The 26279-nt window shown below is 38.9% G+C and overlaps 1 protein-coding gene across 1 annotated transcript in view; it reads right to left on the bottom strand.

Annotated features, from left to right (window-relative positions):
- The window catches only part of MYH15 (myosin heavy chain 15), a 146543-nt gene that overhangs the window by 108173 nt on the left and 12091 nt on the right, over nucleotides 1–26279 (bottom strand). The window contains exons 6-12 of the mRNA XM_086675516.1: nucleotides 26082–26175; nucleotides 24226–24318; nucleotides 21450–21513; nucleotides 21264–21359; nucleotides 11881–11984; nucleotides 10494–10632; nucleotides 33–151 (exon numbers count right to left, since the gene is read on the bottom strand). Coding sequence (XP_086531642.1) covers nucleotides 33–151; nucleotides 10494–10632; nucleotides 11881–11984; nucleotides 21264–21359; nucleotides 21450–21513; nucleotides 24226–24318; nucleotides 26082–26175 — 709 coding nt within the window. The remainder of the gene's footprint in view (nucleotides 1–32; nucleotides 152–10493; nucleotides 10633–11880; nucleotides 11985–21263; nucleotides 21360–21449; nucleotides 21514–24225; nucleotides 24319–26081; nucleotides 26176–26279) is intronic.

Raw genomic sequence — 26279 nt, 5'->3', positions numbered from 1 at the left:
AGAGTCATAATACTCTGGAAATGTCACCTTACCTGTTCTACAGTTTGACCTCTAGTAACATATTCATTACCAACTTTGATTCTAGGATGGACCAAGCCCTTCACCAACTCAGAAGAGTTAATGCCCATGAGGAAAGCAGCTTTGTCAGCATCTGGTCAGAAGAAAGGAAGGAAGGGTTGGATGGAAAGGGGGAGAGAAGAAGGTGGGAGGAAGGAAGGGGGAGGGAGAGGGAAGAGAAAACACTATTTAAATTCATTCAATTATAGCCAAACAAACTAACTCCCCAGAGGACAAAAGGAAGGTATGTTCAGACCTGTATAGCAAGGTAGACTATAGTTTTGAAATAAAATGCTTGAATCTGAAATGTTTAGAAGACTTTACTTCTTGGAAGTGCAAATCAAACCACAGTGAAATGCCACCTCACACCCACTAGCCTTGCTATAATCAAAAAGACAGGTAATAACAAGAGTTGGTGAAGGTGTAGAGAGATTGGAACCCGCATACATTGTTGGTTGGAATGTAACATGGTAGAGCCACTATGGAAAACAGTTTGAGAGCTACTGAAAAATTCAATAGTTAATCTAGGAACCAGAAATTCTACTGGTGGGTATATACCTAATAGAAGTGAAGACATATGTTCACACCAAAAATTGCACACAAATCTTTCTAGCAATATTATTCATAATGGTCAAAAGTGGAAAAAACCTAAATGTCCATCAACCAATGAATAAACAAAATTCTGTATATAAATACAATGGAAACTTTTTCTGCTATAAAAAAGGAATGAAGTATTGAAGCATGCTTCAATATGGCAAACTTGAAAACGTTATGCTAAGTGAAAGAAGCCAGAAACAAAAGGCCACGCATTGTGTGATTCCAACCATATGAACCGTCCAGAACAGGCAAATCCAAAGAACAGAAAGTAGCCCCTGTGGTTGCTAGGGGGAGAAGGGATTAGGGAGTAAGTACCAATGGGTACAGGATTATTTTTCTGTTTTTTTTCCTCACATTTTAATTTAAATTCCAGTTAGTTAACACACAGTGTAATATTAGTTTCAGGTGTAGAATAGGGCTCTTTGAAGTAATTGAATGCTCTGGAATTAGATAGTGGTAATAATTACACAATCTTGTGAGTATGATAAAACTCACTGAGCTGTATACTTTAAATGAGTGAATTTTATGGTATGTGAATTACACCTCAGTTGTAAAAAGAAATCTATTTCTTCATCCTGGCCCTCTTCTAAAACAAAATACTTGACACACAGGAAAAATCTCATCTTTATTATTTGCCTATTTTCCCTATCTACATATGCATGTGTAGGTTCTTTCAATGAAACAGGGACTTGGGCATGCAATTTGATAATTCAAGACAACCACCAATAATCAACATAAGCCAGGATACTTGAATTTATCAAAAACATTTCTTTTTGGGCCGCCTGGGTGGCTCAGTGGGTTAAGCATCCGACTTTGGCTCAGTTCATGATCTTATTGTTTATGTGTTTGAGCCCCGTGTACTGTGCTGACAGATCAGAGCCTGGAGGCTGCTTCAGATTCTGTGTCTCCATCTCTCTCTGTCCCTCCCCCCACTCGCGCTCTGTCTCTCTCTCAAAAATAAATAAACATTAAAAAAAATTAAAAACAAAACAAAACCTTTCTTTTCCTGCCGTCTCTGTTTGCTCCATAGTGCCCTCTGCTGCCCAACAAATATACTTACAACCCACACAATTGGCATTATTCTAAATCAGTGCTTCCATTTTCTAAGGAAAGTGGGCAAGAAAGAATAAACATGTGTCACATCATGTGTTAAAAAATGACAATACGAAAGAATGCCACAGGCAAAAAGTTATAAGCACACTCCAATTATAGATTTCTTTAGTTGTCAAGCCAAAGGAATATTTTGCTCATCTAACCCCTCTGCTATACCTTACATTTATATATGAATTCTGAGATATGCTAGTATATCTGATGTAGTCACTTTATGAAATAATGTCTTACAAGAGGTGAAAATGCAGTCTTTCATTACTTCACTAAGGAGTAAAAAAATTTCCTGAGCAATAACCACAAATGGGGAGTAAAGTAAAAACAAAAAACAATTAGAGAACTGTATGTCACTTGTATTCACTATATCCATTTCCTTTTGTGGGCCTTTGAAACTTTCACAAAGGATTAAAAAGCTTGAAATATTTATTTTCTTGTTAACTAAGATCAATATATATTATACATACATTTCTACAGGCTACACACCTACTCTATGTCAGAGATAATGGCCCAGGTACTCAGTTGCTATGAAACCTTTCAAAATGCAAAGCCTATTTGGGGAAATAAATGGGAAATCAAAAGTAGAGCAGATGTGCTCATCCTATGCTGAGATATCCCTGCTAAGAGTGCCATATTTGGAGACAAAAGCATGATTATTTCAAGTTGAGAATCCGATGGATCAGAATCCTAGCCTTTTTGCACTGGAAGAAACTTTAAAGAGCACATGACCTAGAATTAAAAAATATTTTAAAAAAGAGAAATGTAATGTGCCTGATGAATCTGAGTGGAAATGAATTCTAACTGACAATGTGAAAAATGAACAGTTCCTACAATATCTGTTCAAAAAAAAAAAAGATAGGAGTTCAGTTTTCTGAGCTTTAGAAGCATTCAGATGGACAATACAGGTAATAATAGTCTCAAACTCATACCTCCTTTTTCCAGTGTTAAGGACAGTCTTTTGAGTCTATTTTTATCCATGAACAAAGGAAACTCAAATTCTCTGTACAGTATCCCACCTTAAGCTCTAACAGAAATAGCATCCAACATTACAGAATTATTTGCCACCCACTCCAGAGACAGTCAAGTGTCTACAGAGAAGTGGTATACCTTGCATTTATCCTACAGGTGGATATTACACATTCTTCAGTTTTTCGTTGTTTTGTTTTGTTTAGACAGAAAACAGTACTCGTCATCTTGCTCTAAAAAATAAGTGACTTCATTTGCACTAAAAGTTTCACAACCAAGATGAAAATAGTTTAAATCTATGAATAAATATCCATCAGACAGTCAGGAAATGATATTATGACAAAGCAAGGTCTGTAAACACATTTTCATCATGTAAACTGATATGTTCTGAAAAGAGGCTTTATGAAATTCCCACCATCATGCCCCAGGACCTTGTGAATAAACCCAGGGATTTTTAATTAGGCTGTCTGGTCTTACCTGGGAGAGGCAATGTTTAGCTAGAGCAGGTGTTCTCACACATTGGCATGAATCAAAATACCCCGGAGAGCTCATAAAGGTACAAAGGACTGAGCTTGCTGAAGGTGGTTGGGTCTGGACCTGTTTTTATCATGTTCCCCAGGTGCTTCTGACATACATGAAGATTTGAGAACACAGCCCATATTATAGTGGTCCTCAAACTTGGCTGCACAGTGGGGTCACCTGGTAAGTTGTAAAAAAGACAATGATGCCTATACTTATACCCATGATTAGTTTTCTTTGGTCTGGGTGAGGGCTGAGCTTCAGAAATTTCAAAGCTCGCCGGTGAGTCCAATGTGCAGCCAAATTGGAAAACTATTCTCTGAAGAATGGTAACCAGGTTTAGTAAGTACGTTTTGAAGTCAAGAAGGTAGAACAAAGTCTGGCTTTACCTGGAAACAAGTAAGAGGGTAGAGAAAAACTAAAGGCAATCTTTTCCAACTTTACAATTTCATCCCAGTTCAGTCCCATATGTAAACAACCAGATATAAAGAAAGGAACAAAATCCAGTTTTGTCAATCCTGGCTAATGTAAAGAGGGGTTAGAAAAATGACATTTAATTGTTAGCCTTTCAAGTAGGGTTCTAATATGATTTCTGAGCTGTTCACATTTCGCTATTATTATTGAATAAAGTTTACTAAGCACTTACTATGTGCAAGGCCTAAGTGCTAGATGCTGTAGCAAGAGAGATAAACAAGACAAAAAATTTTGGGCATCAAGGAGTTTATAATCCATGAAAGTAAATAAACCAGAAAAAAATAACAAGTCAGTAAAACAAATTCTTATCAAAGACAAAGAAACCGATTTTTAGGAAAGTTTGAAAGAGGAAGGAATCCCTTAGGACTATCTGACCAAGGAAGATTTCAAAAAGAAATAGTATTTGATCTGAGCCTTGAAAGATGAGAATGGTTTAATAGGCAAATACAGGAGGAGCACCTGGGTGGCTCAGTTGGTTAAGTGTCCAACTTTGGTTCAGGTCATGATCTCACTGTTCATGAGTTCAAGGCCTGCATTGGGCTCTGTGCTGACAGCCTGAAGCCTGCTTTGGATTTTGTGTTTCCCTCTCTGTCTGCCCCTCACTCACTTGTGCTCTGTTTCTCTCTCAAAAATAAATAAACATTAAAAAAATTTTTTTAATAATAATGGGCAAATGCAGGTGAACAAGAATACCTGAGACAGATCAGCATGACTTACAGGCACTGCAGCAGGCCAGAGCATGCCTGGTCAAACTGGACCACAAAGTCAGGGAGTGAGCAATAAACAGAAAAGCGGGTGATTTCTGGTCACAGAAGACATCTGATGCCACTCACTATAAGGTATTCATTAAATAATGGAGAAACAGTAAAGGGACTTTTAGCAAAGCAATGGCATAGAGTCAGGCTTCACAATGATTAATTTTGTGCAGGTGTGCAAGACAGACCAGAGCAGGAAGAGTAGAAAGAAAGTGAACCCACCGCAAGATGCCAACATGCAAAGTGCTGATGGTCTAAACTGGTAATAAGAAAGGGAAAAAAAAGACTGAGAAACTTGACTAAGAGGTTCTGACCTGAGAAGTGGAGAGAAGAGCAGAGCATGAATACAAATAGAGAAGTCAATAGGAAGAGGTCTCGTGGGAGGAGACGAGAATACAATGAGTTTTAGCCACACAGTTTAGGATACCAGGTGATTATGCCATAGGAAGTTAGGAATGTGGGGTTGGCACTCAAGAAAGACGCAAAGGCAAGAATGCCCCCTTCATTTTAGGTGCCTTCTCTCTTTCCACCCTCTTGTCCATCTGCCCAGCTCCTTCAATCCTCCCTCTGTGGTTCATTGGGGAAAAAAATCACCAACGCTTAATAGATTAAGAGCCCTAAGAAATCAGTGAGAAAGTCGATTGTTTCCAACAAAAATGTTCAGTTTTTTTTAATGTTTATTTTTTATGTTGAGAGAGAGAGCATGAGCTGGGGAGGGGAAGAGAGAAAGAGAAGACGGAGAGAAAGACAGAGAGAGAGAGCATCCCAAGCAGGTTCCATGCTGTCAGGGCAGAGCCTGACATGGGGCTCCATGTCACAAATTGGGAGATCACAACCTGAGCTGAAATCAAGAGTTGTAGGGGTGCTGGGTGGCTCAGTCGGTTGAGCGTCTGACTTCGGCTCAGGTCATGATCTCACAGTCTGTGAGTTCGAGCCCGGCGTCGGGCTCTGTGCTGACAGCTCAGAGCCTGGAGACTGCTTCCGATTCTGTATCTCCCTCTCTCTTTGCCCCTCCCCCGCTCATGCTCTGTCTCCATCTCTGTCAAAAAGAGAAATTAACATTAAAAAAAAAAAAGAGTTGGATGCCCAACTGACGGAACCACCCACACACCCCCAAAATGTGCTCAATTTAAAAGTGGGCTAAGGATGGAAATAAAAATCTGAAAAAGAAATGATGCAAATGCGTCTGAACACACAAAAATTAACTTTATTAATATTTAAATAAAAAACAAAACTTGGCTATTTGGCAAGAGAAAGAACTGTTAATGTTAGTGAACACAGTGAGAAAGTTACTCTCAAAGCTGCTAATAGGAATATAAATGGCAAAACATAGGGCAGCTTGAGAGAAAAATTTACTTTTAGAAGTTTATTCTGAGAAAATTATATATATCTTTGAATTTGTAAGGGTGTTCACCAAAATTTTATTCATGATGGTAAAAATCTGGAAATAAATTATTCAATAAGAAATATTTAAACTAATTATCCATACATGGGATGCTTTATAACCATCTAAAAAGTTATTGCAGAAAATACGGAAGATGTTCACATATAATTTAGTGAAAAACTCTAGAATGAAACATGAAAAGCATGAACATATATATTTTGTTTAAAAAAAGTTTTCTGTGCATATTCAACTATAAAAACACAGGAAAGATGTGTCCTCTGGCATTAGCAGTGATTGTCCCTGAGTAAGTAGGATTTTTTAAACAAATAATCATGTGCCAGGCACTTTTTTAAAACCCAGAAACACAACACTGAACACACCAAATTAAGTCCCTGTTGGTCAATAAAAAATAGCTGTATGAATGACATGAAGAAAAATATTCAGGTTAAGGAGAAAGAGAGTGATCAGGAGGCAGCGGGAGTGGTCAGGGAAGTCACCACTGAAGAAGACACCTTAATAAAATGAGGGAGTAAGCCATGAGGATGCCTAGGAAAAAAGAGCTCCTGATGGAAGGAGAAGTCGTGAAAAAGTCCTGAAACAAGGAGCTCCTAGGCTCTAAGAAGAGCCAACAGACCAGTAGGGCTGAATGAAGGGAATGACAGAAGGGGAAATGGTAGATGAAGTCTCTGTACCCTATTTCAGGGACATAGGTTGGTAGTGGGGGTGGTGATGATTCCACACCAAGCAATTCTGTGACACCAGCTGGGTGTTCTCTGCTGGGTGTCCTACAATTCAACTCAATTCTACCTGAAGATAGCATCACATTGCATGGGTTCAGTTCCATGAGACTATTCTCCCCCTCCTCCACTTCAGATGACAATGACAAATCCAGGTTGTCTCTTGGGCTACCGACTCAGGCTGTAGATCCGTGGTTCCAATGACCCTCTCCTCAGGTTCAATTAATTTGCTAGGGGTTCACAGAATTCAAGGAAATATATTACTTACTATATCAATAATTCATTAGAAAAACAAATCACTCAGGAATAGCCAGATGGAATAGATGGCATAGGGCAAGGTATAGAAAAAGAGTGCAAAGCTTCCATGCCCTAAACACACACTGTCTTCCCAAATCTCCATATGTTCACCAACCCAGAAGCTCTCTAAACCTGTCCTTTTGGGTTTTTATGGAGGCTTCACTACATGGACATGACTAATTAAATCATTGGTCATTGTGATGGAACTAAATCTTTAGCCTCTCTCCTCTCCCCTGTTGGAGGTGGGACTGAAAGTTCCATCTCTCTAACCACCTGGTTAGTTCCAATGGTGACCAGCTCCCATCCTTAGTTACAGTCCAAAAGTCGACTCATTAACATAACAAAAGCACCTTTATTGCTCTCATCACTTAGAAAATTCCAAAAGTTTTAAGAACTCTGTGCCAGAAACTTGAGTTTAATAAAAAGTTAATAAAAAATGTAATTTTTTATTAAAAATCACAATATCAAAAAAAGTCACAGTTATCACAGTAGGAGGTGGGATTAGAGAGATTTAGAGGTATCACAGAGGATGAGGCTATGAAGGGAACTTGGGGCTTATTTTAAGTAACATGGGAGCTATTAGTGAGTCTAGAGCAAGGAGAGGGCATGAATGGACTTACACTATGAAAGAGTCACCATTGGCTGTTCTGTGCAGACCTATCAGTCATGAGACAAGAGTGAAGACAGGGAGACCAATAAAGAAGCTATTTCAATAATCTTCTAAGAAATGATGCCTCGGGCTAGATGCTAACAGTAGACATGGTCATGGTGTGTAAGTAGTTATGAGTTTTATACATATTTAAAGGTAGATACAGCAAGGCAGAGACAAAGGAGTTCACGATGATGCTAAGTGTTAGGGCAACTGAGAGAATCCAGTTGACATTTACTAAAAACTGAGAAATGAAGAGAAATGAAGAGCAGGGGCGGGGTGAGATGAAGAATTTAATTCTACACAGGTTGAATTTGAGATGACAACCTAAGAAATCAGAAAAGATTCAAGGATCAAGCCCAGTATCTCTATAGCATTTACAAGTGGGAAAGATGAGGACAGTCCAGCAAAGACTTTGAGAAGGAACCACTGGGGAGATTGGAGGATATTATGTACATCATTTTCTTGTATGTATTTTATGATAAATAAGTATGCCTAGCTTTCATAATGAGAACAATTCTTCAAAAAACCTGTTTCAGGGGCGCCTGGGTGGCGCAGTTGGTTGGGCGTCCGACTTCAGCCAGGTCATGATCTCGCGGTCCGTGGGTTCGAGCCCCGCGTCGGGCTCTGGGCTGATGGCTCAGAGCCTGGAGCCTGTTTCCGATTCTGTGTCTCCCTCTCTCTCTGCCCCTCCCCCGTTCATGCTCTGTCTCTCTCTGTCGCAGAAATAAATAAATGTTGAAAAAAAATTAAAAAAAAAAAAAAACCTGTTTCAAAGAGTGTAAAAAGCAAAAACAAAACAAAACCAAAAAACAAAAACACAACAACAAAAAAAGCAACAAAATAAGATGTCACAAAAGCACATTTTAATATGTTAACATAAGATGTTTACACAAGCATCAGGTCACATTCCTTCACTTCATTCTCATCTGTGCTCAAGTGTTCTCTTACCTGAGGGCATTTTCTGACTATCTACAAGAACCTTCAAATCCCAATTATGCTTTATTCTTCTACTCTGCTTTATTTTTTTCATTACGACTTCATGTATGTTTGTCTGCTTATGTATAATGGTCTATCTCCCACACTAGGTAGTCAGGACAGGGATGATCTCATGTGCACAGGTATATCCTGAGCACCAAAACAGCCCCTGGCACAGACTGGCCTCAAAAATTATTCATTAAACAATTAAAAAACAAACAACCCAATTCAAAAATGGACAAAGTACTTGAATTAATATTTTTCCAGAGAAGATATCCAAATGGCCAATAAACACATGACAAAATCCTCAACATGCCTAATCATCAGGAAATGCAAATCAAAACCACAAGAAGATATTACTTTATACCCATTAGGATAGCTATTATAATTTTTTTTTTTTTTTAAGAATTGAAATCAGGGACTTGAATGGATATTTAAACACCAATGTTCGCAGTAGCATTAATCATAGTAGTGAAAGGTAGAAGCAACTCAAGTGTCTGTAAATGGATAAATGGATAAACAAAATGTGAAATATATATACAACGGAATATTATTCATTTCTTAAAAAGGAATGAAATTCTGACATATACTATAACATGAATCTTGAAGACATTATACTAAGTGAAATAAGCCAGACATAGAAAGACAAATACCGTATGATTTCACTTACCTAAATACCTAGAGTAGGCAAATTCATAGAGACAGAAAATAGATTAATGGTTGACAGGGATTCAGAAAATGGGGTAATAGGGAATTATTAATAGGTACAGAATTTCAGCTTCAGATGATGAAAAAAGTTCTGGAGATGATGGTTGTACAACAATGTGAATGCACTTAACGTCACTGAACTATATACTTAAAAACAGTTAAAATGGTAAATTTTATGTTATAGATATTTTAGCACAATTGAAAACAAAAAATTTTAAGAAATTATTTGTTGAAAGATTTGAATGAATGGGTTTTCTCTTTTTTGCTTTAGCAGCCAGGAATTTTAGTATTAAATGAAATAATTATAATAACTATGCTTCCTTCCCTTTTTTTTTAAAGCTTATTCATTTATTTTGAGAGAGAGAGAATGTGAATGAGTGGGGGAAGGGCAGAGAGAGAGAGAGAGAGGGAAAGAGAGGGAGAGAGAGAATTCCAAGCAGGCTCCATGCAGTCAGGTCAAAGCCCCATACAGGGCTCAGTCTCACTGATTGTGAGATCACGACCTGAACTGAAATCAAGAGTTGGACGGGTAACTGAGCCACCCAGGTGCCCTGCTTCCTTCTTTTCATAAGGAGGATGCCTCAAATTTTTTTGGTAAGCAGGCAAGACTATAAAGTTTTTTTTTAAATATTTATTTTTGAGAGTGGGGGGAGAGGGGCAGAGAGAGAAAATCCGAATCTGAAGCTGGCTCCAGGCTCCAAGCTATCAGCACAGAACCTGATGTGGGTCTCGAACTCATGAACCGCAAGATCATGACCTGAGCTGAAGTCAGACGGGACGCTTAACCAACTGAGCCACCCAGGTGCCCCAAGAATATAGATGTTTTAATGTGAATATAAAACAAAGGGAAATGAAGCCATTGTACTCTCAACCCAATGGAAACTCTACTTTGGGAATTCTAAAGATCTTTGTTCACACCTCCATTATGTCATTTAATACATCTGGTAATTTCCTCCTTTCTCTGTTTTTCTCAGCAGACTATGTGCTGACAGAAGGGCTTTCTCCTAGTTAATCCTATAGTACCCAAGTTTAGCAAATTTACTAGCATTGTCAATAATTAAGGAAAGCTTCTCATTCTGAAATATTGGAATTATACATCAGAATGATGGTTAAGAGAAGAATTTTGAGGAGAAACAATTGAGGGAGATTGCTGATCTGTTTCAACGTTTTCAAAATCTAAGAGGCAAGGTAACTGCAAGGAAAAGGGAGCAGGGCTGGGCTCAGGGATTTGAACAGAATATATGCCACGGCCTCAAAGCAATTCTTACTTTCTGTGCCATCTGCTTCCACTTGCTCTTCTCTGGGTTTCTGTTTAAATTTCATGTTTCCAAAGTGCAGGATGGCTCCAATGAGTTTATAAGATCCATACTTCTCGTCAGGAAGGAAGCCCAAGATGTCCATGGCCCGCTGTAAAAAGAGAAACAGATGGCCATATCTTCATTTGCCTAATGGCTGCAGTAAGCACCTCACCCCTGCTGTGTGTCACACATCCCTACACTCCATAGGCTGTCAAAGGGAATGAAACAGATCGCCACAGCCCGAGGTGTGACAGCTCTGTTCAAAGCAATGCAAATCAGGCCTGTTGGCACTTGGTCACCCGCAGTCTGCTTATCCCTTTAAAAGAGAATTAGGAAGGCTTATTTAATTTCCAGTAGTTTTAGAACTTTCCTTGGATGCCCTGCTCCTCTCTTCTCCCTTCTAGCCATTGATCATTAACTGGGTATATAAGGTAAATGGTTTTGTCTTCTATTGTAATGGCAGAAAGTAACACTATATCTGGTGGGTTGCTTATTTGGGGGACTCCTATACATTTCCCCCGCACATACTTTATTCAAAGACTGGCAAAAGGAAGTGTTTCAGAAAAGAAAAAGCCATGTCACTGAAGACCTAAATCTTAAGAAGCCACTGCACGTGGGTAAGATGTGTGTTCTCACACACTCCAATAGGGTAGAAATCAGTACAATCTTTCTAGTAGTTAATTTAGAATATGTATCAAGAGACTATAAAGAATTCATAATCCTTACCTAGTAAGTTCACTTTTGGGAATCTAGCATAAGGTGAATCTAATATACAGAAAAAGCATTTGCCTATAAACATTTACCACAGTAGAAAACAAATCAAGAAAACTTTGAGTCTCATGATAGGAGAATAGCTAAACACAGTACAGGACAAATGTATGATAAAATATTAAATATTCATTTAAATGTTTATGAAGAGTTCGTAATAACACTGAAAATGTTTATAAGATTAATCAAAAAAGCAAACTCTGTATACCAAGTAGTATATACAGTGTGATTATGATCTTTTATTTAAAAAAAAAATCTTCCCAAACCAGCTACATAGTAGCAACCCCAAATAGAAAAAAAAAAAAAAAAAAAAAGAACAAAGACTATAAAGATATACCAAATAAAAACAGTGGGTGTCACTGAGTTGAAACATCTACCCATGTTGCCACATGTTCCAAAGTTACCATACTGACCAATGTGCACTTTTACAGTTAGTAGACTTTGAACAGCCACAGATCTAAAGGGGCTCCTTTCACCCTCCACCCCCAGAGGAAGGAAAGTCACTTCTCCTGGACCCTTCAGAAGGAAGATCTGAAATGCTTTCATTTCTCATTGTTATTACCAGACTTTGGTAACTAACAAGCCTTACATCTGTGGCCAGCAATTCTTCAGCATCATCCCAGCTGTCCATAGCAACTACTCCATGAGAGCAAAAGGGAAAGTCAGAGGGATTTCCAGACACCAGGAGCATGTCTGCAGTGGGAAAACCATCAGTTAAACAGTCAGAGAAATACACAAGGCTTTAGAAAACAATTGACCTATATTCACAGGTCATTCTTACAGCTGATAGCACACTTGTAAACAAGCCAAAATAAAATCCATATTCTTCAGCCAAACCTCTGCAATCAAATTTTGCCCTCTATTAACTTGCCAGTCATGTGTTAATGCCTCCCAAGAGAAGACCAGGCAGACCAAATCCAAAAGCAGATTCAATTGCAGCAGCTTGAATTGGTGTGAAAACAAAAACAAAAACAAAACAAACAAACAACAAAAAACCCAGATAATGTGGGTTGGCAAAACTTTGAAAACAGAAATTTGGCCTAGATACATGGTTGAGGGCTGAGGCCAAAGAAATGTTTTGTAAAATTATAAGTGTAAGAGGCCTGAATTTCAAAGGCTGGGAAACAGGCAGACCCTGGGGTTAGCACCCAGGAAACATTAGCAATGTAATCCTATCATATGATGTCCTTCCTATTGGGAGACTGAGTCTGTCTTTCAAGGGATCCATAAATCAGCCTCTGTGTTCAGCACTGCACCTCTGATATGTCTAAGACTCCTGACATGATTCACTTAGGAAACATAATGCAGGCAGAAACCAAGGCAGGCTGTCAGCAGCACATCAGTGACTGACTTGGCCAAATCACATTCACTGTTTAATGCCTAACATTTGCTTCCAATGAAGTTTCTTTGAGCTGATCTGATTTTCGTATTTGTCACTCAGCAAAGTGAAGCTGCTATCCTGCACCCCAAATCTCAGAAACAAATTGCACTTTGCGAATGTTCATGGCAGCTTTATTTGGAAACAACCCAACTGTCCATCAAGAGTTAACAAACTGTTGGATATCCATACAACAGATTATTACTCAGCAAACAAAGGAATGAACTATGAACTATGTATGCTATGGCATGGAAGAATCTCCAAATAATTATGCTGAGTGAAAGCCAGACAGCAAAAGAGTATATACTGTGTGATTCCAAATTATAAAATTCAAGAAAATGTAATCTAATCTATAGTGACAGAAAGCATATTAGTAGTTGCCAAGGGACTGGGTGGGAAGGGAGAAACTCAGAGGAGTGAGAACAGGTTGGGGGGGATTATAAAAGATCATGAGAAAACTTTTTGAATGGATACATGAATTATCTGGATTACGGTTATGGTCGCACGCATATATACATATGTCAACACTTACATTTATGTCGATAATGCTTCAAAGAAACTATTTTATAAAAGTTAAAAAGTAAAAAGAAATTGAACCAGCCCAAAGGAAATCATGCTGAAGGCAAGTACTGTATTTATAGTATTTAATGTATTTTTAATAGAAATATAATCCTTAAATTCTTACTTGAATGATTCAAAGATCCTTTAAATGTTAATACTTCCCAAGAATCTCTTTATATTCTTTCTCATGCCTCACTTTATATCAACAAATATTTGCTGAGTTCAAACTATGTGCCAGGCATTGTAAGTTTTAGAGATACATCAGTGACAAGAAAAAAAAAAAAAATCCTGCCCTGATGAAGTTTATATCCTAATAGGAGGAGACAAGAGACAGAAATGTTAAGAATAAGTAAAATGCATGAAAACATATGGGATGTAAGATGGTGATAAGTGCCATGGAGAAAAATTGCAGGGAAAGGGAATAAAAAGTATTGGCAATATGGGGGCACCTGGCTGGCTCAGTCAGGTGGAGCATGCAACTTTTGCTCTCCGGGTTATAAGTTTAAGCCCTACGTTGGGTGTAGAGAGTACTTAAAAATAAAATCTTAAAAACAAAAAAAGTATTGGTGATACAGAGTTACAATTTCCAAGAAAGTGATGAGGGAAGGCCTCTATAAGGTGACATTTCAGTAAAGACCTGCAAGAGTTGAGGGAGAGAACCGTGGAGATAAATGAGGGAGAATGTTCTAGATAGAGAAAAGCAAATGCAAAGGCCCTGAGGGGGAAGTTTGCCTGGCATTTTGAGTGGCTAAGGTGGGTCAGGAACGGGCAAATGAAGGAAGTGGGAAATAGTAGGTTTGAGGTCCGAGAGGCATCAAGAGGACAGATGATAGCTGCTTACAGGCCAGAGTGAGGATTTGGGCATTTATGCTCGGTATGAGACAGGAAACCATTGAAGCTTTTTGAGCAGAGGAGTAACATCATCTTATTTATTATTATTATTATTATTATTATTATTATTATTATTATTACTATTATATTTACCATGGCTGTTGGGTTGAAGACAGAGGAAGCAAGGGTGGAAGCAGGAATACCAGGCAGGAGATGGTTAACTAATCCAGGAGAGAGGTGATGGTATTTGATCAGGGCAGTACCAACAAAGATGGTAAGAAGGCTTTTGAAAGTAGATGGAACAAGTGAGAATAAGGTGGGAGAAACAGATAATCAAAGGTAATTCCAAGGGTTTGTGGTGAGTCAAGCGGAAGGGTGGAGCTGCCTTCAATAGCCCTGGGAAACACTGTGGTAGCAGCAGGTATGGGAGGGTGGTTCAGGAACAGGTCTCAGGCACATTAAATTTGAGATGCCTATGCATGAACTATGAATATATGCTATAGCATGGAAGATTCTCAAAATAATTACACAGAGTGAAAGAAGCCAGACAATAAAAGAGTAGATACCATGTAATTTCATCTTATAAATTTCCAGAAAATATTTTTTCACTTAAAGTGCTTTATACTTGTGTAAGCTAAACGGAAATGTACACACTGAAATCTCAAAAACCCTGAGGCATGCCCATTAACCTTGTTATGGGTTCTTCTACATGTCTTTCTTTTTTCCACAGGAATTTCCCTCAAACATCTAAAACCCATAGTTTTTACTATATACACAGCCTAAACCACAGCAATCTATGATTCTGTCATTTTACACTGTGAAAAATCCTCAAAAACTAGTGGTACAATAGAAAAAAAAATCACAAGTAAATTTCATTATATGTCAGTCATATAATGTGGTCCTTCTCCAAACCAAGTAGAGAAATAAGGGTCAGTTAGCGAGGAGTCTAAAATAGTGGAGATAAGTCTGAACTCCAAACTGTGGAAATCATCCAATAGAAACGATCTTTATAACTGTCAGCTTATTGTGCAGCCATTATGGAAAACAGAATGGAGGTTCCTCAAACCTTACACTAGTAGGTATTTATCCAAAGGATACAAAAATACTGATTTGAAGGGTCACATGCACCCCAATGTTTATAGAAACACTATCAACAACAGCCAAATTATAGAAAGAGCCCAAATGTCCATCAACTGTTGATACACACACACACAAACACACACACACACACACACACACACACGCAATGAACTATTACTCAGCCATCAAAAAGAACGAAATCTTGCCATTTGCAATGGTGTGGATGGAACTAGTGTATTATGCTAAATGAAATAAATCAATCAGAAAGACAAATACCATATGATTTCACTCATTTGTGGAATTTAAGAAGCAAAACAGATGAATGTAGGGGAAGGGAAATAAAAATTAAAATAAAAACAGAGAGGGAGGCAAACCATGAGAGACTCTTAACTATAGAGAAACTATAGAGAAACAAACTGAGCGTTGCTGGAGGGGAGAAGGGTGGGGGAATGGGTTAAATGAATGAGGGGCATTAAGAAGGGCACTTGTTGGGATGAGAACTAGGTTTCATATATAAGTGATGGATCACTGGGTCCTACCCCTGAACTCAATACTATACTGTATGTTAACTAACTTGAATTTAAATAAAATCTTGAAAGAAAAAAAAAAACAGTCTACAGGAGGTCACCACAAGATAGATGCAAGAACTGAGCCCCAGGGCACTCTAAAGTCACAGGCCAGATGAAAAAGAGAGACCCACAAAGAAATACCCAGAGATTTAGGAGAGGAACAAGGGAGAGTGGTGTACTAGAAGCCAAGAGGAGAGATTTTCAAGGAGGAATGGGTAATCAGTGGTGTCAAATATTGTCATAACTCTAAAGGTCAAAAAATCTCTATATATTCTTCTTGAAAGGCTCATTTGTGGTTTTAGTGATGACTCGAACCTATGTTTTCTGAGTTCCAGACCTAGAATTCCAACTTCCTACTAGACATTTCAGTGCAGATGGCCATAAGTAGCTCAAACCCAACACTATGAAAACCGAATCCAGGGTATTTACCATGTCTGCCCTGAAGCTATGCCTCTTCTGTGGTTCCTTATGCTGGTGAATGCAAGGCCGTAGCCAGGCCAGACACCAAGGGGCCTTAAAATCTTGTCCTTTCACCTCCTTTACAGCCAAATACAGACATCATTTCCATGTCTTTCCAATCAAAGTATCTACTTAATCTTCTTTCTCTAGAATAGGTGTATGATATGGGAGGAGGTAAGGATACAAAAATAACATGGTCCTCTCCCTGTAGGAGGCTACAGGAATTACACACCTAACCAGTGCTATCACACACCCACTTTTTAGGGTGGGGGATGTTTCAGTTGGATGTTTCAATTTACACCAAAAAAAAAAACAAAACAAAAAGCAAAAAGAACCTATCTTCTAAAATTGTTTTGCCAAGAATTACCTTTTAGACCATTCTGAATTGTAACAATTCATATACTTTTCATTTTACACTCATACTGATTAAATTTTTTTAATGTTTATTTATTTTTGAGAGAGACAGAGACAGAATGTGAGCAGGTTAGGGGCAGAAGAGAGAGGGAGACACAGAATCCGAAGCATGCTCCAGGCTCTGAGCTATCAGCACAGAGCCCGACGTGGGGCTCGAACTCAGGAACTGTGAGATCATGACCTGAGCCGAAGTCAGACGTTCAACTGACTGAGCCACCCAGGCGCCCCTACACTAATACTTATTAGGTCATTTTTGATCATTTTCATTTTGGTTGTGATGACCAAAGGTGCTATATTTGACGTTATTTTCTCTATGTTGAATATAGGAAAATAGAAACCTGGAAAGCCCCATGACTTGCCCAGGACACAATTAATAGTATATTGAATTTAAAACACAGTCTTTAGTATTTTTTTAAATTTTATTTGAGAGAAAGAGAGAGAGCTGGGGGAGGGGCAGAGAGGGAGGAAGACAGAGAATCCTAAGCATGCTCCCTGCTCAGCACAGAGCCTGATGTGGGTCTCTATCCCACGACCATGGGATTATGACCTGAGCTGAAATCAAGAGTCGGATGCTCAACAAACTGAGCCACCCAAGTGCCCCTAGTCTCTAGTATTTCTGTTAGACTAAGCCACCTACCTACTCGAACCTGTGTTTGTAACTATAATCATAATTCCTTTCCTCCTTTGCATAGACAGAAGGAGGGTCTTGCTTCCAGATACACTTCTGGAAGTTATAAAGGATACTTAATGGGCTTTTGCTTTATCTCACTAACCAGAAATATGGCTGATGCATTGGCCTAATCATCTGGAGCAGATATAGTCACAATGAAGTGGTGGCTCTAAAAAATGTACAAACTAAATGCGTGAGTGTTTGAGGAACTCCGAAAGGCCTTTAGCTCAAAACATCTTCCCCCCTGGGCCTTATCAAAATTTGTTTTCAAGGAGCAATTAATTTTAATTGGGGTGAGGCTTGAAGTTACCTTGGAATATCATGTTAACAGAGATTCCTTTATTTAATTAATTTCATTTCTACCAAGAGAAATGGCCAAGAGAGAATGGAAAAAAAGCAAACAGTGAATACATTTTTGTGAGGCACTTATTAGGGCGAGGAAGACTATCTAGGCCACTAAAGGCCCCCACACAAGATTGTTGACCAGGCTGTGGGCATGTGGAGAATGGGGGAGATTTTCAGGAGGGCTGGAGAGAGCACAGACAGGGGGCACGAGAGGATGCTAAAAGTCAACTGCCTCACAACCACAAAATGTGCCGGTGTCATTTCTAGATCTCTCTCTTCAATAGCAGATTCAGAGAGCCCTTTAAGAGTGAGTATTTTATCATTCAAGGCTGTTTTCCATGTCATCTTGACATCAAATTTCACTTTTTGCATGGCTGCATGTTCTCCAAGATTTAGCTGAGTTCACTATGAAAAGGAGCAAAACTAACCATTGGACAAAAAAACAAAAACAAAAAACAAAAACACCTTAAAATCGCAAAGTTCTGTAGCTAGTCCCTCTATGCCACATAAGTCATCATTACCAATTTCTCACACTGCCATGTACCTCTGAAGAGGTTGTACACTGCCCAGCTCCAGAAAGAATCATTCGCATAGTCTGCAGCTTGAATAGCATTCTCTAGAGTTAGGCCAGGCACCACCACCACACACACATCTTGTTCCTCCTAACAACCAGTGGGGAGAAAAGGGAGTAAAGACATGAGACTAGTTCAAGAGAGACATAATGGGTAAAAGGAGTACAACTTAATGGGCTCCAGACTAGGAGGTCCAGATGCTGACACTTTCTTCCCCCAGATGCATTCAGGCCACTAGTAGACGGATCAGGCGCACCTCTTGGCAACTTCCACATTGCCTTACTGCCACATACTAAAGTGAGCACTTAGAGCAGTAAGCAAAATGTTAGGGATTCCAAGAGACAAGGTCATGTTTCTGACCTTTCACCCTAGAGTTTCTACAGTAGTTGAATACCAAGAATGGGTACGATAAATGAATAGAAAAAAATAGTAAAGGAGAGAAGAAAAAATAGGAAGGTATATGCAGCACCAATCTATACAGTTGGTGTTAAGAATTAAGGAATTTCAAGGGGCCGTGTCTAAAGGGAGTAAGAAAGTGAGTTTTAGCCATGGCTTGAACAAGGGTCAGCCTAAACTGAAAGGGAGTAAAGGCATGTTCCAGACCATGTAGAGACTAATTGGGGCCTGACTTTGGGGTAACACATCACCCCATTTCCTAGGCTTCTTCAGTGGGTGGCCAGCCTCTTGACTGATTTTCCATACCCAGTTCTTTTGTAGTACTGACAAATACTTCTATTTTAGGAAATTTGGACATTATCCTTATGTTGCTAAGATGTGTTCTCCTGTATCAATTCTCGGGAGATTTTTCTGAAGATCTCCTTTGGCAAACATGAATAAAAAGAGTTCAAATTTTAAAATGTCCCAAAGAATGACCAGTGGTGAGAACAAGTGGACTGACAATATCCAATTTGGACCACCAGATGTCAGCCTTTGTACAGTAATCAATCTCTGCAGCCCCCAAAGACTCCACAAGATCAATGAATTCAAAATAAGCATGCTTTTCCCGTAGCAGCCCAGAGCCCTCAGATGGTTCTATTAGTAAACAGCTCCCCCAAGCCTTGCAGTCACTGCTGGTACCTACATTGGACCCTCTGTGTCACATACCCTGTACAGCATAGAAATTTGTGCCAAGAATGTTAGATTTGGCAGGGCTAATCAAAGGGAGATTAAAAAAAAAATCTGTTCAAGTTTAGGTGGAGGGAAAGTGAGAAGAATAGTTGCTGATTTCATATCACCAATTGCGCCTGTGGCAAATTTTCCAGTTTGCAGATATTTCCCCATTCAGTAAGAGCTCTTTGAAGTTGAAGGCCATGTGGTCAAAACACAGCCAAGTGTATGATTAGTATACTTAATCTAGGATAACAGGCTGGGGGGATTGTTCTCCATTAATTTGCTCGCCTGGATCTTCTATCTCATCCCACATCCATTCCTGTGGGAGCATCATTGTCCTCAGTGGTTTACCTCATATGCAAGACCTTTGCAATCCAATCAATTTGTCATTCTCCCCATCCAATGACTTCCCATAGCACCTAAAATTCACTATAAACTCTGCCAAAGCCTGTAAGACGCCGCTTGATCTGGCCCTGCCCATCTCCCCCTTCGTTACCTTCTCTCCACTACCTGCAATGGACATTTTGCTATTTCAAGAGTAAACCAAATGCATTCCTGCTTCAGCGTCTTTGCATTTACTGTTCCCTCTTCCTGGAACTTTATTCCTGGACATCTAGCCTACTTGCTTGCTTATTCATACTATGGTCTGTGAAAATATTGCCTTCTCAGAGAGATCTTGCCTGACCATTCTATCTAAAATATAACCACATACCCCCACCAAGCCCAAATTCACTCTGTCCCCTCACCCTATGTTTTTTGTAGGCCTACCATTCTCTAAAATTATATATTTCTTTGTTTACTTTCTTATTACTTGTCTTCCATACTAGAATGTAAGCTCACAAGGACAGAGACCTGTCTTATATCTTCTCCAACACCCATGCTTAAGCAACAGTGCCTGGTGCACACACAGCAATCCTACAATAAGTATTTGTTGAATGAATACATTTAGTTCATTCTCTTACCACACAAGTTACTTCTTCATTTCTGTTCATGGCACTACCTTTATCCTTGTCAAATTATAAAACTTGGGAGGATTTTTGACTCCTCACTTTCCCTCATTCCTATAGTCATTGCTAAGACCTGTCTATTCCTCTATGAATCCACTTCCTTTTCTCCCATTCCCACTGACACTGCCTTCAACAATACCTTGTCATCTCACAGCAGGGCTGCTATAGTCACTTCCGTCTAGGATCTCCACCTTCCATCCCTCTTGCCCACCACACCAGCTTCATTGTCCTTGCCTTCAACAAATCATTACCTCCTATTACCCTCCCCCTATAACACACATGTAGATGCATGCACATACACATGCCCTCCCAACTCCTTGAGTTCAGAAACCACCAGAATAAAATCTCCACTATTCCTATATCAGATCCTTTCCTTCAGTCAACTGGGTCTCTCTGCTGCATGATCTTGCCCTACCCTTTCCTGTCACTGTACCCACTGTTCCTCCCATAGGAAATATCCTCCACTCACTCTGGTTAAATCCCCTTCCCATCCTTTATATCCCAACCCCAAGCCTCCCTTCTTTATAAAACTCCCATTGTCCACTATGCACCATAGTGGTGACTCCCACTTCTGGCCTCCTGTCTATACCACTCATGTGGTTCTAATCTTCTAATCATTGAAGGCCTTAAATTATTTAATATTTCTACACACATCTCTCTCTCTCTCTCTCTCATGCACATGTGTGTACACACACACACACACACACGCACACATTCATTTATGCCTGCTGGGCATCCTACCCACTTCTAAACACTACTAAATAGGTGGGGGAAAGGACTAACATTTACTCTCTAGCCATATAAAAGTATAGAACATTGGTTTTATGATTGGCTTAATAATTATTTACCTTATAGGATGAATAAACTGAGTTCTAAAGAGGCTAAGAGACTTATTAAGCAATCCTTTCCCAGGTCTGTAATCTGACTTCTGTCTTTTGTTTTAGTATGTCCCTAAGCTCCAGAATAATGCACTCACCATGAAGTTCTTTTTTTCCAGACAGAATTTGATAGAATATGTGGTAGTTTCTCTCTCCAGGCTGCTGGAAAATCACTCGGGATTTTTCAAACAAATCTGCAGGATGAGAAAAGGATAAAGATTCATACTTAGGTGTTCTTGCAAAACTTAGAAGAAAAGTAATCAAATAGTATAGTGGCTACTCACAAATATCGATGTCTGCAGATGACAGCTTGCCTGTGGCACAAAAGTGCATCCTGATGAATTTGCCCTAGGTGGACACAAAACACGGTCTCCTACTGAAACATTCTGAACAGTTGCAATGGCTTTATTACGCACATTCCTCTCAAACTAACTACTTCCCCAAAGTTAAAAGAAAAATGCAACATGGGTCTGAGATGACACCAGTTAATGCTAGGAGCAAGCCAGAATGACACCAGGATTGGCAGTGGTCCTGGATTCTAGTCTCAGATCTGCTGACTTCTAGCTGTGTATTTTTGTGGGTGTTCTTGAATCATCTCTGGGCCTCAGTGTTCTTATCTGAAAATGAGAAAACTATTCTCGATGCAGCGAACTCTTTCATTTATTCAGCAAACATTTGTTGAGCACCTACTATGACCCAGGAGACCTACTAGGCCATGGACATACCATGTTAGAAAAATAGGTGTGGTCCTTACTCTTCTAGATTCTAAGTGTAACCAGCTAATGCAATGGCATTAACACAGGAACATTTGGTGAGTCTTGAATCAAGAAGAAAAGTCAGTTGTGCAGGAGTTCAGTGAGTAAAAGGAGTCTGAGAGGTAGACAGTCACCAGGCACCATATCAGTAAGCCATGTGGGCCAGAGGAAGGAGTAAGATTTAATTTTATGTGTGCTCAGAAGATACTGGGAGATTTTAAGCAGAAAAATGATGTGATCACATTTATGTTTTAAAAATACTACTTTGGCATAAATAACAGTTGGGGCTCCTTCCTTTCTTCTCATGAAAAGCCATAGGACAGGATCCAATGGGACAGAAAGGCTGCCCAGAGGTGACAGATCCGATGTCAGAAGCCACAAGCAGTTAAGGAGACACTCAGTGGGGGATGCCTGGGTGGCTCAGTCAGTTAAGTATCCTACTTCGGCTCAGGTCATGATCTCAATGCTCATGGGTTGGAGTCTGCGTCGGGCTCTGTGGAGCCCAGAGCCTGGAGCCTGCTTCAGATTCTGTGTCTCCCTCTCTCTTTGCCCCTCTCCCGCTCGTGCTCTGTCTCTATCTCCCCCAAATAAATAAACATTAAAAATAATAATAAAAAAAATAAGGTGAAGCATCAGTGGCAGCTAGATCTTGCAGGATGGGGATGATAGTGCCGGGCAGAAGGCCAGCTGGTGGAGGTCATCCATTTAAAGAGGGAGTCAGAGCAGGATAGCAGCTGGGCAAGGGAAGGAGAGTGGCTACAAGCACTGGGATTGAGCCACTAAGTTAACAAATGTCGGGCAATGGAAACCACACACACACACAAGTATACACATATATGTGGATTTATACACATACATTTATGTATACATACATATATACACAGTATTAATTGAAATCATTTAACCTAAGTTTCTTGATTTTTGGACCCCTTTTTCTCTTTCCTTTTTCCTTCTCCCTTCCTTTCCTTCTACCTTCCATTCATCCATCTTTGTAGATTTTGCTTCTCTATTTTTTCTTCTATCCTTCCAACTTTTTTCTCACTCTTGTTCCTTTTCTTTCTTGTTTTTTCCTTAAATGTTTATTTATTTTGAGAGATAGAGAGAGCAAGCACCAGCATGGGGAGAGAGGGAGAGAGAGACAGAGAAGAGAGAGAGAGCATCCCAAGCCAGCTCCACCCTATCAGTGCAGAGCCTGACTCAGGGCTTGATCTCACAACAGTGAGATCATGACCTGAGCCAAAATCAAGAGTCAGATGCTTAACCAAGTGAACCACCCAGGCACCCCTCTTGTTCTTTTTCAATTGCTTTCTTTCCTTCTCATTTATCCTTATTTCTACTTGTTGTTTTTTCCTTTCTTCCTTTTCTTTTACTTTTTCCTGTCTTATGTTCTTTTATCTTCTTTTCCTTTCCCTCTGTTTCCCTCTGTTCCTTCCTTTTCCCCTCTTCTTTTCCAGCTTTTTTTTTCACATTTCAGCAGAAAACGCTTTCACATTCTAATCAATCCCAAATCTAGCAGTTGTTTTATGGACCGATATTAGCACCTGCTATGCAGCCAGACATTACAAGCAGATGTAAGCACAGGCAGGGCAGTGCTAAGGCCCTGGATGGAAACTAGCCAAATCAGCATGAGGTGTTATGTAATTGTGCCCAAAGATTCAAACAGGAAGCCTTCTGCAAATTTCCTTGTAAATTATAGAGTGGCTCCCTGCCACTCATTTTTGGCATAAAATGGATTTGTGAAACTAGGGTTGGAAATCCAAATTCTTTCTCTATCCTGGGGCTGCAAGCTATCAAAAGCTATTTTAAAAAATGTTGTCTCCCAACAAAAAAATTCCCCACGGAAAATATACAGAGGTAGGGGAGCCATAGGCAAGAGTAGAAACAATAATTATACTAAGTGAATTAGGAAGTGCTTACTAAATCGATTTGTTATAAGGAGTATAGGAAATTATGAAAGAGAAAGTACTTTCAAATCTGTAAAATGTAATAAAATATAAAGCATCATTGGAATTTGCTGGGTAAGCTTCCTTACTGGGAGTGGAAAGGAATTTGAAATTATTAAATATTTTCTTCCTGAAACTGACCAAATAGAAGCTCCTCAGGTTGCACATTTGTATGTAGTTTTAATTTCTTAATGATGAAACTGATCTCTTTCTTTTTCGAAGACTTTAACAATATTATAAACTTTAATCAAAGACCTCTTTGGTGTTCCAGAAATTTTTTTACACTTATGTGCTAAGACATGAATTTTATCATTTGTTTCAAAATTAAAGACTCTGATATGATGCTTAATCATGCTACTTACAAAACGAGAGGAGTTGTCATTTCTAAGGGTTTTGGCGTTTCCAAATGCTTCCAAGATAGGATTCACTTCACGGATTTGATCTTCTAAAGTCCCCTGAAATGCAGGTATGAGAAATAAAACAGATAAAATTTTCAGCAAAATTCTTTAATGTGATAAACCCTCCATTCCTAGGCCAGACCCAATTCTCGTTTTGATAACCAGTAGCTAAAAACCATTTCCAGATTTGGTAATACAATGTTACTTTGGGATGGGAACTCAGAAAAATAGATGTATGAGAAAATGTCTTAATATACAATGCCTCTGTGAATATATGTGGGAGCTCATTTATTTGAAATGCTTCTCTTTTGGTTGGCATTGGCCTAAGTGGGAAAAGAACATAGAGATCTACATCCTATTTCCAAGCAAGTTTCATTCCTTATATTGTCCCCATTGTTAACCTCCATCTCTTCCCATCTAATTCTCACACCTGGGAATTTATCCTAAGATAACAGAACAGAATCTTGGCATTATTAAATTAATTTTTACCTTGCTACTATTCCTAAGTAATCTAGCAGTCCATGTCAAGCAGTGACTTGTGACATAAAGAGATATAGATATTTAATTGGTTAGGAGAAGGGGAAGGACTATCTTAGGCTAGAAATAACAGCACGAACAAAAATCAAAACTCAGTACAGAAAGATTAAAGATTTTATAAAAACCAGAAACCTATTTCTTATGGTCCTGTGAACAATGTATGTTAACTATGTAACCAACCATGTAGTTTATAGTATTTAGGCATTTATAAATTTATAAATACTATGTCGCTTCTAGTATTATGGGTCTACTATCCTTTAAATAAGTAAGGGACTATTTAAGCAAAGATTTTCATAGAAGTGTTATGTATTATGTAATGTGTTATATATTATCATACGGCTCAATGGCTCCACCAAACAAACTCACACCAAACAATCTAAAATGCACACAAAAATGAAGTAATATCTAGTGAATAACAGAGTTCAATGACACCTAAAGAAATCAATCAAATTCAGAAATGTGGGGGTTGGTAAAGAAACTTTTTATGGTTTGAAAATTGGACCAGTTTGTTATTTTGATATACTTCTTATTTGCAAAACAGCAGGATGGATCCAGGATTGAATTGAAAAGGCAAAATAACAATGCCAGACATAGAAAGATAAGAGGTTCTAACAGCTCAATAACTCATTGATTTTGAGTCCCACTCAGAATTATCTAATTTTATTTTGCATACCGATTCTCATGGTCTAGTTACTCTCAAATTATTATGAAACTCATCAACATGTTAATGGAGCTTAACAAAATAAGCTAAATTAAAAATCACCAAAGATAAAATTAATTAAATAGAGAGGGAAGGTAAATAGAACCTGGAATATGATTAAATTTGAGGGTATGTCCACCAGGCATTTGAGATCTGATCCAGGGGATAGTGGTGAAGGAAGCAGACTTTTACTGGTGCATATCTGTGGGAGTTTGACATTTCATGATAGCTAAAGGAATTCAGAAATATCAAAAGTAGCCATTCAAGGCACTGATGACCCTAGCCTTTAGGGAAGATGGTTTAGATCTTAAAAGTAATTCTCAGAGGGTTCAATCAACAAAGACTAAACCCTTGAAGCAAGTCTAAAACAAATTATGCAATTTTATATTTGGGAGTTATTGGTTTGAAGCACTTAATAATCCTCTCAAGAGGCAAAGATGGGGGAAAAAGACTTTTCTAAAATTTTCTAATTGTTCTGTGGTTCTTGTCTCCTCTTTTCTCCCCAAAAGTAATCAAGGCAGAGCTTCCATGATCAGCAGATAGGACCATTTCATCTTTCCTGCCAAGATATATGAACACTTACCAGCTTTTCCCTAGATTCACCCATGGTTCCTATGGTGGCAAAATACTGGATAATATGTTTGGTGTTCACAGTCTTTCCAGCACCAGATTCTCCTCTGTGATTGAAAATTCAATGACACAGTTAACTGGTTCAGAATACAAATGCAGTGAAAGTTAAATAAATTTTTCCCAAGAAGGGAAATTTCTATGGAAAAAATGG

The sequence above is a fragment of the Puma concolor genome, chromosome C2 (assembly GCF_028749965.1).
Source record: "Puma concolor isolate L17-30 chromosome C2, mPumCon1.1.hap2, whole genome shotgun sequence".
NCBI classification, from domain to species: Eukaryota; Metazoa; Chordata; class Mammalia; order Carnivora; family Felidae; genus Puma; species Puma concolor.
The sequence above is the reverse complement of the archived record's forward strand: the minus strand, read 5'-3'. Positions and strand labels throughout refer to the sequence as shown.